This window comes from Electrona antarctica (assembly GCF_951216825.1).
Source record: "Electrona antarctica genome assembly, chromosome: 10".
Lineage (NCBI taxonomy): Eukaryota > Metazoa > Chordata > Actinopteri > Myctophiformes > Myctophidae > Electrona > Electrona antarctica.
Window position 1 is genome coordinate 22,354,282 of NC_136791.1, and position 15,551 is coordinate 22,369,832.

At 49.5% G+C, this 15,551-nt stretch overlaps 1 protein-coding gene across 1 annotated transcript in view; it reads left to right on the plus strand.

Moving 5' to 3' along the window:
- Nucleotides 1-15,551, plus strand: part of LOC306931232 (calcium-activated potassium channel subunit alpha-1-like) — a 247,320-nt gene that overhangs the window by 107,115 nt on the left and 124,654 nt on the right. Inside the window, 1 exon segment of the mRNA XM_079512515.1 lies at nt 11,337-11,398. Within this exon segment, the coding sequence (XP_079368641.1) occupies nt 11,337-11,398 (62 nt within the window).

Below are 15,551 nucleotides of genomic sequence, written 5' to 3' on the forward strand. Positions count from 1 at the left end.
GATGATGATGTTGATTTTACCGTTTAGACTTTATATTCCATGTTTGTTTTTTGCTCTGTCGTTTTACAGTGTGCACTTTAACTGCCTGGGAAGAGCTAATAACAGGCATAGATGTAAATTGTGCAGTCAAATTGCTGGTAGCTGGTAGATTAACTTGTAGATCTGCAATTTTCACAGTAATGCGACAAAAGTATACAATTGATTTGTTGATACAGTGGAGGTTTCTGCCTGACATACTGTAAAACACGGAGTATTCATTTAATTGAAAAAGTCACCAATATTATAATTGCTAAGAAAATAATCAACCTCTGGATGAAGCTCAGAACTGTACACCTTTGTAGCCCCCCCCCCCCCCCCCCCCACCCCCCCACCCCCACAACCATTGCCGGTGAGAGTGGAAGGAAAGGGCTCCCGTGGAGTGCTTACGTATGGATGGATGCCATACAATTTTAATAGAGGTCTCCTTTGTTGACATTCTCACAGCGAGAATCACGCCTCAGCTCAGCCCTGGCTGTTTCCTATCTGCCTAATTCTGTAAGCGACGACTATAGCTGTGTAGCCTCGCGTGTTACATAACCTCGGCACATTTTGTTATGAAATCAAACGCTTGCATTGGACTCACACAGCAAAATGTTTGTTCTCCTCCACAGACAATTTTGACAGTTTGACTAATAGGGGGAGCATTATGCCCTCCAAACATCGCTCTGCTGTTTCATTCATGTGTAAATTATTCTCTGAAAACATCCGTCTGAGATGAATCGTATTCGGTTTGAAGTGTGCAGATGAAACCACTGAAGGCGGGTAGAAATGGCAACTTTTGGCCTGAGGTGTCCTTGTGTTGTGGTTCTGAAATCCTCTCTGGCTGTAAGTTACCAAACTGGGATCTTTAAGGCCCTTCATCCCGGCTAAGCCATCAAGCAGGGTCAGACAAGTGAGTAAGCCAATTAAACCTGGTTTGATCCCGACATTATAGGTCACCGCGGCCTGCGTGGGCTTGCCATAGCGGCGAGACAACGTAAAGACGAACCTGACCGAACAGAAAGAAAGGCATGGTAAAACGCAAACCACTGTGCCCGGCGCATGAGAGAGAGAAGGCGTTGGATGGGGAGTGAGAGACAAAGGTCATGTCACAAAGCAACACTGGAAGGAGAGATAGTGTAGTTATCCCTAGCAGTCAGAAGGCAAGGGGGAGATTGTGCTTTCGGCCATCTGTTTGCTTGTCTGTGTGTCTGGCATCGTTGGTCTTGTCTGGAGATATAATTTCACAAACTGTCAGAATGATCAGCGTTGTTGTAGTAGTCTGGGCGTGATGAGACAGAAAGCATGAACACGTTTTGTCAGATCGGAGAAGGGCTAGAAAGTTCTTGCAGTATTTTTTGCAATGATGATTGAATAACCTTTGCATGGCGTTCAAGGTTGAGTTCAAGGTCGAAAATGACTCCCAGGTTTTTAGCATTTGCGCATGTCTCACATATGTCAATATCATACATGGTAGATGTCAAAGAAAGGACAACCCGTCCTGGCAGAGATACAGTATGCATTACAACCAGTGATTTTCAACCTTTGTTTCTTTTTCATGTCAAGGACCCACAGTTTGATATCGTCTCTGTTGCCTGGTAACCTCGTATGTCCAAATCATAAGCATCCACTTGGCTCCTAATTATCAATCTAACTGGGGACCCCCTTGAGAACCTAGTGCATTACGGCATGAACCTCTACAGTTAATTGCATATTTGCGTTTTTTTTGCATTTTCCTTTTTTCCTGGATTTTGCCGCGAGATTGTTTACTTTGTCTGCCTTTTGATGTCGACCCCGGAAAATTGCTCTGTAACGGCGGCATGCAAATCAGCCCACGAATTGGCTGCCTCATCGCCCCACAGGGCCTTGGTATTGTTTTGCTCAAGTAGGCATTTTTGTACTTCATAATTAAAATTAAAAACCCAAATCAGCCTAAATCAAAACTTCCCACTGTTGTGGCGTGTGTGGGCTATAATTCGGTGCCAAGGCGTTATTGAAGAGGATATGCTCCTGCGAGAGCGCTAATTGTTCTTTTGATAACGCCGGAGGTGCAGTGAGGATATTTGGCAAAGCGTCGGAACGGGCCGCGTGCCAGGCCGCCCGCCCTGGAACAACACTGACGGACGGACAGGCCGGCGCTGGGCGGACACGGCGGCGGAGGGGAAGCGGGGGACGTTGCATTATGCATGGAAAGCGTAAATAATGCATTCAAACGCCATGCATTAACCAAGGTGTTTGTGGACGGTGCCTGAGCACAGCTTATGTTTCTCAATGCACTGTTTTTAAGAGAGAGGGAGAGAGTCCTCTATATCTCCACACCTTTGAATCAAAAGACTGGAGATCAAGGCCTTTGAATCCTGAGTATTCTACCGTGTGCTTTGAATGCACATCTACGCCAGACTCTTTGCCCTTGTTGGCACATGATGGGATACCACTGGGTGGCTTAGATCCTTCATCTTGAAATCGAAAATACTGTGTGTGCGTGTGTGCGTTTGTGAGCGCGTGTGCGTGCGCGAGCGTGTTTATAATTGCGTGACTTTATGTGTTTATGGTTCTGATGGTGTCATATTTGCAGATGCCGGAACTTGAAACCACGCTCTGGCACATTCTCACTCTCTCACACACACAGGCACACAGCACAGCACACCGCAGCACACGCACAGCACAGCATGCACGCGCAGCACACACAGGAAGAGTAGTCTTCACTGTGGTGAGGACTAATGAGCATCCGTAATAAACAATAAACGCACACAGGTGTCCACACACACACACACACACACACACACTCATATATTGTTTTATATATATATATATATATACAGTATATATATATATATATATTTATATATATATATATATATATATATATATATATATACACACACACACACACACACACACACACACACACATACACATACACATACACATACACTATTACTATACACTATGGCTGGTGGAGGCCGTACAGCTTAACACTTTAAAAATAGACAGCGCTCCACTAATGAAAACGTACGCGCCTGTTACACGGGGAGAGCTGACGTCAGCTCTGGACATGGTGGAAAAAGTACTACATTTATTTAGTTTACTTGAGTAAAAGTAGCAGTGCTGCGACATATACTCTGTTTCAGAGCAAGTGAAAGTCTGGCATTCAGAATGCACTTGAGTACTGTATGAGTAAGTACAAAAGCATTGGCATCAGAATATGCTGTAGCATGTGGGGCGGCAGTGGCTCAGAGGTAGACTGGCCAGGAACCACAAGGTTCCCAGCAGTTCGATCCCCGGCTCCCCCAGAGTTGTATTGGTGTCGAAGAGTCCTTGAGCAAGACTCTGAACCCCTAATTGATCCCGATGTGCAGGTTGGTGTGTGAATGTGTGTGTGAACGGGTGAATGTAATGTCTGTAAATGGTCTTGTGACAGAAGATTTCACCCGGAAAATACATTTTGTGGCCGTGATTTTATTCAGAGATAAATAGCTACTGTATTTTTCTAGATCTAATAACGTGGAGGCGGACGGCAGGCGATATGTTCACTTCCGGTTAATTTGTATCTGTTGCTCACAGTAGCAACCTAGAACCATGCATAATGTTGGCAAAGAGCGTAATCTATCATAAACCATGCACTGAAAAGACAACATGGCGTAAATGTACGTCATTGGCGCTTAACCGCTGGATTAGACTAGCGAATGTCAAAGGACCAAAAGTAAAAGTACTCAATATGCAACATGATTTCATGATAAAGGAAGTCAAAGACCGTCTCGTCAGGGCTTTTATTTTGTAGGAGGCGGGGATGCCCCTGTCTGGTGTGCTTCTTCTGGGTTTGAACGCAGTGATACTGATGTGCTGTGGCCACTGAGAGTCATCACTATGATTGTGAGTTTGAGGTCAATAGAGAGGGGGGGGGAGATGGAGAGGGGGGGGGGGGGAGATGGAGAGAAGGGGGGAGATAGGGGGCAGGGGAGATGGAGAGAAGGGGGGATGGAGAGAGAGAGAGAGAGAGAGAGAGAGAGAGAGAGAGCTCTAGATGGACAGGCTTTCACAGATGAATAACTGGGTCAGTATAAGATGATGACACTTGTGATCTCCTCAGCTCATCATGGGGGCTTCACTGTTGACTGCTCAGCTATTTAGTAACTGAGTACATGTACTAAAATACTAAGCATTTACACTGAGTAAACTGTTGATGTGCGTTACTCGAGTTGGAGAGTTTTTTTTAATTCTTTATATTTCTACTCCACTACATCTTAGGGGCAAATGGGATAATGTTGGTATTATTATAGGCTACTAGAATTTCGCGGCACACTCGTGTCTAACGCCATGAAGCGGTCTGCGTTGTTGTCGTTTCTCTGTCAATATCGTGTGTCCGAGTGAGAGACACACACACACAAAGCTTACATTTTGAACGAAGGCCGATCAGCGATGTGTCTTTGGCCACTTGACCGTGTTGTTCCGTGTTCAGTTGTTTTTTCTTCTCTGTGAATAAGAGAGAGAGAGATAAACCAAGTGCGTCGCCGAGCGAGAAAACTGCAAAAGCCGGGTGTAGGAATGCTGCGATGTGATTGGCCAGTAGTCGCAGACCCCACAACGTTGGGTTGAAGACGCAGAGGTCAAGACAGCGACGTATCACGGCGCCAAAGCACAGGCGTGAACGGCACTTGGGCATAGTCTGTAATACGTCACGGTGTATGACTTGGCCAGATGAACTGGCGCACAAAGTTGTGCGCTCCATGGGCACTAATAGGCCTATGTGGGCGTGGAATTCTCCCAAATGTAATTATAGATAATGTTGCTGACGGGCAGAAACCTCTTATCTCCAATCTCCATATTCTAACCTTTTGTGATTTGTGTTCGTAATGCCTATATATTTTTAAGTGTTAAATAGGGCCTTTAAATTATTTTTGAGCATTTCCACATAGTTTTATTGCTACCGTTACTCTAGTAACATCTCCAGCACTCTGTCAGGCTCTGTGTGTCCCGTTGCATTTCCCTTTGGCAGTGATGTGATGCTTTTATCAGTTTACATGACCTTATTCAGCTCTTTGTCAGTTTGTTTTCTCCGTCTGACACTTTCTCTTTGTCTCTCTTTCTGTCTCTTTCTGCCTCTCTCTCTCTCTCTAACTCTCTCTCTCTCTCTCTCTCTCTCTCTCTATCTTTCTGTCTCCCTCTGTCTCTATCTCGTCTACCTCTTCATCTCACCCCGTTTCTCCCACAGAGACGAGGAGAGGCACAAATTAGCTTCGAGGAAGGAAATGTCATTGTGCGTGCGTGCGTGCGTGCATGCGTGTCGTTATTAGTAAGCTAATAGCTAATTAGCCGTTGGGCTCTAGGTCAACTAAAGCATGTCATTTCCATCTCAAGAACCCTCTAAAGTGACATGGAACCCAATCATGTGTACACTCTCAGAGTTACAGACCCATAAGGCTCCCATTTGTTTCTCTTATAACCGTCAACAATGTAGCATGGGGAGTTGGGGACCCCTCACCTGGTGTGGAAATCCCTCAATGTAGCATGGGGAGTTGGGCCCCCCCCCCCTGGTGTGGAAACCCCTCAATGTAGCATGGGGAGTTGTGGACCCCCCCTGGTTTTTTTAAACCCCTCGAGTACTGCGCTCCCACGGGACCCCTGCCCTTTTGAGAACCACTGCACCGCAAGCTAACTACGCCCCCTTGTGGGGCAATAAAGCGCAGCTTCTAATTGTAGCTTCTAATTCAGGTTCAGGCCAACCATAACTAGTTGGATCAGATCTGATGATGCAATGCCTCAGCCACCCCCCCCCACCCACACCCCAACCTCCCCAACCCCATCTGTCAAGCGGCTTCCTAGATAATCAGCCCAGGAGAGAGAGAGAGAGCCTCTCATTCAGAATGTAATCATAGCATGTCGGCTTAACCACTTAAACGCCCATATGGTTGACTGGAGCCCCTCAGGGCTCTGTACTAGTGTAGTGTATATTGTGTATATCTGTTCGCGGGGAAAGTAGCCGCAAGGAAAGTAGCCGATCGACAAGCTTAGCTCGAACACTCTCACCTTCCCCACAATACGGTTTAAGTGGTTTGAGCCCTTTCTGGCCTGGCTCGCCTGCTTTGTGTCGTTCGCTTTGTTCCTTTGCACGCATGGCTCTGTAAAGGCCACCCCCCATCCTCACCCCACTCCTGCTCTGTCCAAACTCCCAGCCCCATGCCACCGTGTCCCACCTGCTCTGTCCAAACTCCCAGCCCCATGCCACCGTGTCCCACCTGCTCTGTCCAAACTCCCAGCCCCATGCCACCGCAGCCCCTGCTCTGTCCAAACTCCCAGCCCCATGCCACACGTCCCACCCGCTCTGTCCAAACTCCCAGCCCCATGCCACACGTCCCACCCGCTCTGTCCAAACTCCCAGCCCCATGCCACCGTGTCCCACCTGCTCTGTCCAAACTCCCAGCCCCATGCCACCGTGTCCCACCTGCTCTGTCCAAACTCCCAGCCCCATGCCACCGCAGCCCCTGCTCTGTCCAAACTCCCAGCCCCATGCCACACGTCCCACCCGCTCTGTCCAAACTCCCAGCCCCATGCCACACGTCCCACCCGCTCTTTCCAAACTCCCAGCCCCATGCCACACGTCCCACCCGCTCTGTCCAAACTCCCAGCCCCATGCCACCGCAGCCCCTGCTCTGTCCAAACTCCCAGCCCCATGCCACACGTCCCACCCGCTCTGTCCAAACTCCCAGCCCCATGCCACACGTCCCACCCGCTCTTTCCAAACTCCCAGCCCCATGCCACACGTCCCACCCGCTCTGTCCAAACTCCCAGCCCCATGCCACACGTCCCACCCGCTCTTTCCAAACTCCCAGCCCCATGCCACACGTCCCACCCGCTCTTTCCAAACTCCCAGCCCCATGCCACATGTCCCACCCGCTCTGTCCAAACTCCCAGCCCCATGCCACACGTCCCACCCGCTCTGTCCAAACTCCCAGCCCCATGCCACACGTCCCACCCGCTCTTTCCAAACTCCCAGCCCCATGCCACACGTCCCACCCGCTCTTTCCAAACTCCCAGCCCCATGCCACACGTCCCACCCGCTCTTTCCAAACTCCCAGCCCCATGCCACACGTCCCACCCGCTCTTTCCAAACTCCCAGCCCCATGCCACACGTCCCACCCGCTCTGTCCAAACTCCCAGCCCCATGCCACACGTCCCACCCGCTCTGTCCAAACTCCCAGCCCCATGCCACACGTCCCACCCGCTCTTTCCAAACTCCCAGCCCCATGCCACACGTCCCACCCGCTCTGTCCAAACTCCCAGCCCCATGCCACACGTCCCACCCGCTCTGTCCAAACTCCCAGCCCCATGCCACACGTCCCACCCGCTCTGTCCAAACTCCCAGCCCCATGCCACACGTCCCACCCGCTCTGTCCAAACTCCCAGCCCCATGCCACACGTCCCACCCGCTCTGTCCAAACTCCCAGCCCCATGCCACCGCAGCCCCCGCTCTGTCCAAACTCCCAGCCCCAAGCCACACGTCCCACCCGCTCTGTCCAAACTCCCAGCCCCAAGCCACACGTCCCACCCGCTCTGTCCAAACTCCCAGCCCCATGCCACACGTCCCACCCGCTCTGTCCAAACTCCCAGCCCCATGCCACACGTCCCACCCGCTCTGTCCAAACTCCCAGCCCCATGCCACCGCGTCCCACATGCTCTGTCCAAACTCCCAGCCCCATGCCACACGTCCCACCCGCTCTGTCCAAACTCCCAGCCCCATGCCACACGTCCCACCCGCTCTGTCCAAACTCCCAGCCCCATGCCACCGCAGCCCCCGCTCTGTCCAAACTCCCAGCCCCAAGCCACACGTCCCACCCGCTCTGTCCAAACTCCCAGCCCCAAGCCACACGTCCCACCCGCTCTGTCCAAACTCCCAGCCCCATGCCACACGTCCCACCCGCTCTGTCCAAACTCCCAGCCCCATGCCACACGTCCCACCCGCTCTGTCCAAACTCCCAGCCCCATGCCACACGTCCCACCCGCTCTGTCCAAACTCCCAGCCCCAAGCCACATGTCCCACCCGCTCTGTCCAAACTCCCAGCCCCATGCCACCGCAGCCCCTGCTCTGTCCAAACTCCCAGCCCCATGCCACCGCAGCCCCTGCTCTGTCCAAACTCCCAGCCCCATGCCACCGCGGCCCACCTGCTCTTTCCAAACTCCCAGCTCTGTTTCCGTATAACCTGGGAACGCGCTGGCCATCGATCAATCCAATGGTGCGTTGCATGAAGGTAATCAGGCTCCCCATCATCTATAATGAATGCTGCTATCAGCCAGAGGAGAGGCCTGCTATTGTGCGATGGCTGAAATGAATAGGATAACATTCAATGTGTGCCGTGAGAGAGAGAGAGAGAAAGAGAGAGAGACAGAGAAAAGGGGTTGACAATTGCGGATCCTTTTACGGCGGTAGACCGCGGGGGAGACTTTGTAAATGATGATTATGTTTGAAGTGATGTCGATGAGCAAGCGTATGTCACCAGAGATTATTGTTTGAGTCACAATTGCACACTGGTGTTTTGCACCCAACAGGTGCACATTTTGCACTTGATGATGACCGATGTTGTATTATGTGAGGGGGGGCTGGAACTCCATATTTTCAGGTGGGGGTCTGTAGCCAAATACAGATCATTCTGGGGGTCCTTGACATGAAATAGTTTGAGAACCACTGACATAGAAACATAGGTTTTTCAGAAAACTGTTAGGACTCGGAAGTCATTCTTTTAGAATCGGCCTCAGGTCTAAATGGGTTAGTATGGGCACACCAGTCCAAGTGCCACCGTCACCTTGATTCATAATGCACGTCCACCGACGGCCCACACTGTGCCGTTACTGTACCAGACGGGAACACGAGAAAGCCTGACCGTCTGACCTGCTTGAGCGTCACCACACGGTCCGAGCCGTGACTCAGCAGCGTCGTCGAGGTACAGCTCAGCAGCACTTGATATCGATTCGACTTGAAATCTGAAACCTTATCTCCATATTTTAACTTTTTTTTAATGAATGCCCTACTTCAGGGGTTTTCAACTGATTATGAACCAGGGACCACCACCCTGTCTGAGAATTAACCTGGGGACCATTGTTGTGTTGGGAGGGGGGATGTGGTGTGGGGGAAAGAAATTAACCTTCCATATTGAACTCATGTTGCTGTTCAGTGTAACTTAAGGTGGCCTTACACTAGCCGATAATCGGGCATTTGAAATCTGACAGCACCACACACTACAGGATAATCGGAGCGGGGCCGAGCAAATATCAAACATGCTTGATGTTGATCGGGCCGATCCCGATCGCGCGCGGGGGGTTCCCGATTGAGTCGGGCACCCCCCGAGCGTCAAAAATGCCCGATTATCGGCTAGTGTAAGGCCACCTTACCTCTATCGCTCTTGAGATTGATTATGGGCACATTTTCTAATAATGGTGACTCAACCAGGCAATCCAGTACGGTTTCCCTTGAGATTCTAACTCACTTTTCTGTGGAAGTTCTTGACATCCGACTTCCCAGTAACTGACAACATCGACGCGTCATCATTTGTCACCAGATCATTTACTGCATTGTTTCTCAACTTGTGGTCAATACAATAAATTCAAATACGAATCACTCACTTTCCTACATTACTAAATGCATGGTCAGGGACCACATGCAACACCTTCACGGACCACCAGTGGTTCACGGACCACCTGTTGAAAACCCATGCCCTACTTGATCATACTACAGCGTCACACAAAAGTATAATAAGTAGCAAATTTGCTTCTGACCTTGTTGATCTGCTGCTGTTTTAATTTGTGTTTATTGTCTCCACCAGGCCGAAGGCATGGGGAGAGAGTATGTTTTGCACGCCGTCCGTGTGTGTGTGTGTGTGTGTCCTTCCTTCCGTCCGTTATCAGCTATTCTCCGGCACCGTTGGCCTGATCCATGCCAAACTTTGCACACACACTCCCTGGATGCCAACGACGAACCTATGCCCCAAATATTCCTCAACGGCCTGTTATAGCGCCACCATGAGGCCGATTTAGGCAAAACACATTTCTGTAGATAACTCGTACACATTTTATCCATACATCACACAATTCGGTATACACTATCTCCATAGTCATGTGATCAACACAGATCTGCACCATTTCCCATCTTCCATCCTGATTGGCTTCCAAAGCTCACATGATTGGTCCGTTTCGAACAAAATGCCACAAATCACAAACAGTGTCCAATTTCCATTAAATTATACACGCACATTTCCACTAGGCCGAGGACGACATGCCACTATTTGTTTCCCAAATCAGCCTCACGGTGGCGCTATAACAGGCCAATTCCTGTTTTTACCTATAACTGCATCGACAACTTATGTATGTGCACTCCCTAGAGGCCATGGAAAAACATTTTCCCTGCATCCCTCCACATCTGCCGGTTATTTTTTATTGTTTTGAATCCTGAAAAGTAACAGTAGTTTTGGACATAATGAGGTTTCCACCCGACGGACGTGTGCGCGAGTGTGTGTGTGTGTGAGGTCCCCTGCAAGGACACCCCACCACCTCCGGGTCCCCGACACGTCATCACACAGAGGGCTAAGGTTACGCATGTGTGGCTTTTCTTTCCTGTGTGTGTGTGTGTGTGTGTGTGTGTGTGTGTGTGTGTGTGTGTGTGTGTGTGTGTGTGTGTGTGTGTGTGTGTGTGTGTGTGTGTGTGTGTGTGTGTGTGTGTGTGTGTGTGTGTGTGTGTGTGTGTGTGTGTGTGTGTGTGTGTGTGGCCTCAACTTACAACCACGTGTGTTTGCCGGGCGCCGTCTTTCGTTTTACAAGCATCCATTATTCAACTCGGGGTTGTTTACGGCATGGTCTTGTTTTGTCTGTTTGTGTGAAAAAATTGGAATTATATTTATTTTTGGCAGGAGTCTACTGAATGCCAGGTTTATGTAACATGGGCAGGGATGGATTGTGAAACATCAGAGGCAATAATCATATTCATGTCATCAAATTACATGTAGATATTTTGTTATACTTTGTGGCGCTACAGTAGGTGAAACGTTTTCTTGAAGAAAAGCTGTTTCTGATCATGTGGGTTTGAGTTCCTGGGGGGGGGGGGGGAATCCATGCCTCTGTTTTTGATATCCCCCATGGCTGGTATACAGTATGTTTTGTCCCTTTTTCTGGTCAAACTGGATTTTATATGCTTGATAATGTCTCAATGTTCAATCTGTATAGAGCTGGTGGAGAATATGTCCTCCCCTTCTGTTTTTATTTGTTCCATTTCATTCCTTTTTTTGACTATTCTGATGATAACACGTGCCTTTCTCTTCCTTTTCTCTTTCCAGGTGGTCTTGGTCTTTGCACTCAGCATCGGGGCCCTTGGAATTTACTTCATAGACTCTTCCGAGTAAGTATTTGTCACGGTGCGGGGCAGAGAGGTGTAGGACCCCCCAGGTCCCGTGTCCCCACTGGGACACGGGACCTGGGGGGTCCTACACCAGGGGCTAGAAAAAGGACTGGGCACAGGACTAAACACTGACTGGCAGGGACTGGGCAGGGCAAAAACAATCAAAACACAGAAACAACTACACAAGGAATCACACAGACAAGCACACAGACAACAGGTGGGACAAACCAAGGGACAGACAGATCAACTGACAGACAATCAGGCAGGCAGACAGACATGATGTTTGACACAATAAGCGGGTAAAGGGGTCAGAAGGGCGACAGGAGGACTGGGGGGTCGAAAGACGGACAAACAGACAGGCATTCACACTAGCAGACAAGCAGAGGGGGAGATAGGCGGACAGACAAAAGGACTAACGGGTTGGTAGGTGGGGCAACCAACGGGCAGGACGTTCCTGAACGGAACAGAGGTGGCTGGGGATTGGACGTAGCCTGGGGAAACTGATGGCCTGAGACCTGGGGGACAAAGGGGCTGGCAGACGGAGAAAGGGAGCTACGCTGGGAACCTGGAGGAGTAGAAGGGCATGGAGACAGGGGAACCTGGGGACAAGGAGACAGTCACTGGGAGCGAGGAACAGGGGTCAGGTAGCTGAAGAACACCCCCGGGGTCCCGCTGCCGTAGTGCAGGCCCGGACCGACGTGACGGGGCTGCAGGCGGGACTGCAGATGGACGTGACGGGGCTACAGGCGGGACTGCAGGCGGACAAGTGCTGGGACTCCTGGATGCCGGGCGGCGGAGGCTCCTGGATGCAGTGTGGAGGCTCCTGGATGCCGGACGGAGGCTCCTGGATGCCGGACGGAGGCTCCTGGATGCCAGGCTGAGGCTCCTGGATGCCGGGCTGAGGCTCCTGAATGCCGGGCGGCGGAGGCTCCTGAATGCCGGGCGGCGGAGGCTCCTGAATGCCGGGTGGCGGAGGCTCCTGAAGCTGGGCAGGATTGGGGCGTGGAGCATGCACAGGAACAGAAGAGGCAGGAGGTGCCCACTGAGGATGAGGGGCACCACGACTCTCCCACCGAAAAAACGCCAAATACTGGGCGAATTCAGGGTCCCTCCTCCAATATTGAGCAAGTTGACCAAAGTTCTTCCAGGTAAAGGGCAAGCTGGGATGGTGAGCAGACAGGGAAGCAGATTGAGGGCTAGCAGGCTGTAGAGCAGGTGGTGAAGCAGGTCGAAGGCTAGCAGCCCGAAGGCTAGCAGGCACATTGCCTATGGCAGCCCACAACCCCTTAATAACCCCATCCAGCTTGCCTGCTAGGTCAGGCCTGGAGTAGGCCACGCGGAGAACCTGTTTCACAGACTCGATCTTCTTCTCTGCACTGGTGGATGGACGAAGGCAGTCTTCCATTATGGAACTCATGGAGAGTAGCAGTTTGGCAAACTCGTCCACCTCTGCATTGTCCGCTGGGTCCATTTGGGTTCTTTCGTACTGTCACGGTGCGGGGCAGAGAGGTGTAGGACCAAAGCGCAGACAGTGAAGCAGAGCAGGATGGTTCAAATGCAAGGGAGTTTATTAACTCAAAAACAGGGAAACGGGAACAAAGACAGGAACACGAGTAAACTAGGGAACACTAGGAGCAAGAAAATAACACTGACAACAAATTACGAACGAACAAGGAACTGAAAACACAAGGGCATACTTATAGACATGGGAGAACTAGACACAGGTGAACGCCACTGACAATCAACACTGGGATAGGCTGGGGAACTAAGGGGACACAGGTGGAAACACTGGCAATCACAGGACTAGTGAGACAAGACAGGAACAGAACTACAGGGGCAGACAGGAAGGCACAAAACAAGACTACAAAATAAACGTTCACAGTGTAAAGCAAAACAGCAACTAAGAAACAAGGAAAATACAATACTTCAAAAACACAGGAACACAACAGAAAGGTAAAACAATAACAAAAACCAAGAACAGGGTACACAAGAAAACATAACACGTCACAGACTGTGACAGTATTTTGATTTTCTTATTATGTTCTTTGAGCCAAAGCTCAAACTATCCTCGGCATTGACGCCGTGTTCCTGACATCCGCTGTATACATCTGTCATCCTCATGAATCTACATAACTGAACGATAAATCGAGTTCTTCTGTGTGCATCCTTTATTACCTCAGTGCACACCGAATGCAAATGCGGTGGGTGTACAGTATGCTGTATGTGCATGCCCCCCCCCCCCCACACACACACACACACAAACATCTGTTTCTTTGGATTTGTCAATGGGAGGCCTGTTTGTTTCCATGGTAACAGAACAGGGATGATATCAGTGCCGTGACTATATCGCTGTCTGTGTGCACGCACAGACAGTGAGAGGGAGAGAGGGAGAGGGGGAGAGAGAGAGAGAGAGAGAGAGAGAGAGTGCATCGCTGGCAGTCATCCAGCTATACAGAGAGAGAGAGAGAGTCCATCGCTGGCAGTCATCCAGCTATAGAAAGAGAGAGACCATCGCTGGCAGTCATCCAGCTATACATAGCACAGCATCCTGGCATCACTCCACTGCTGCCCCACCCACACCAATACTGTACCGTAGCTACTTGAAATCCCAGCATCCATATTCTGGGCGTAACGATTGGCCAAATGCAACAGATCTGATCTACAAGCTCACAACGCGTTTGTGTTGTCAGACGTTTCTGGTAATAAAATGTTTCTGATCATATGACATAAGGAAAGGAGACGGAGAGACATGTTCCGGAGAGTGGATACATTAAAGTGAGCTGAATGCCGCAAATCTGCAGGATTCCAGGCCAAATCAGTCTGGATTCCAGGCCGAGAGATATTCTGTAGATGGGGGGGGGAAAACGTACCAAGTACAGTCGCAACTAAAGTCTGTTTTACAAAACAAAAATCTGTGTTTTACAGTAAGTGATTCATACACTCTACAATCCTCCCACACACACCATGCCTTCGTACCACTCTACTCTATGCTCCCGGTGTACTGTTGTATACTTTTTCTTGTCTATCGGGTGGAATCCTCATACATTATGTGATAACGGCAAAAGTAGCAGATCTACAAGCTCAAAATGTTTCAAGCTTGTGGATCTGATGCTGTATGTGCAGTATGACGCTGTGTTATGATCAAGTATGGTGTTAATTTACGAGAAAACACAAAAAGGTTAGAATCTGGGGATGAGAGGTTTTCTGCTCGACAGGCAGCAACGTTTTGTTCATCATTAATGGTGTTTTCTTCCTATGACTGTAACTCAACTGCTGTGCTTCCACTGGTGCCTGCCTGGATTTCCCCTGCGGTACTATCGATAGAGGTATATTCTATTCTTCCTACAAACCAAATAGAGTGTGTCTGGTCCTGGCACCAAACGCCGAAACTCGAACCCTGCAATCGGTAACGACCAGCGCCTCAGGGTGAATTTGAAGACTTAACACAAGGTTAAAGTACAAGTATACAGCCCAAAGGTTCTAGCTGTATCTACAGCCGGTTGCATGCCACGGAAATTCAGTTTGCGAATGCAGCTTTCGAGTTGCACAACCATTCCATAACACCTATTTTTATTTTTTTAAGCTCCATAGCATTGTTGCTTAAGCTTACTAAACTGATGACAAAGGCAAGAACAATAGAACCCAATAACGGCATCAGCCTGGCTGGCTATTGTAAGTCAGTTGCTGGCCGGCTCCATATATTCAGATCTAGGTGATGATCCAGTCTTCTCCATGACGCGCACCATATGGAGCGTGTCTTCAGTGTTTGATGAGGTCAGATCAACATATGGAATGGCATATATATATATAATTTTTTTGTGTTTTTTTTATCAGAAATGACAGACAGATGACAGCTTCCTTTCTCTGGTGTAGCATACTCTGTGTACTTCATATAGCATTCAGAGAGTGTGGAACAGCTACAAGAGTGTTCACTAAATAGCCCTTCAATGAATCAATAAAGCAGAGTCTTTGAATCCATACGCCGATAGTTAGTAGTAGGAGCTCATGATCTATTCTATGATGTCAAAGGCTGCGCTGAAGTCCAAAAGTACTTGCCTTCATGTCAATCTGTTTACCAATATTGAGGTATTTGGTCAATTATTTAAGGGGCTAAGCCCAAAGGGCTTATTGTATTTATATTCTTTTTTTTTAC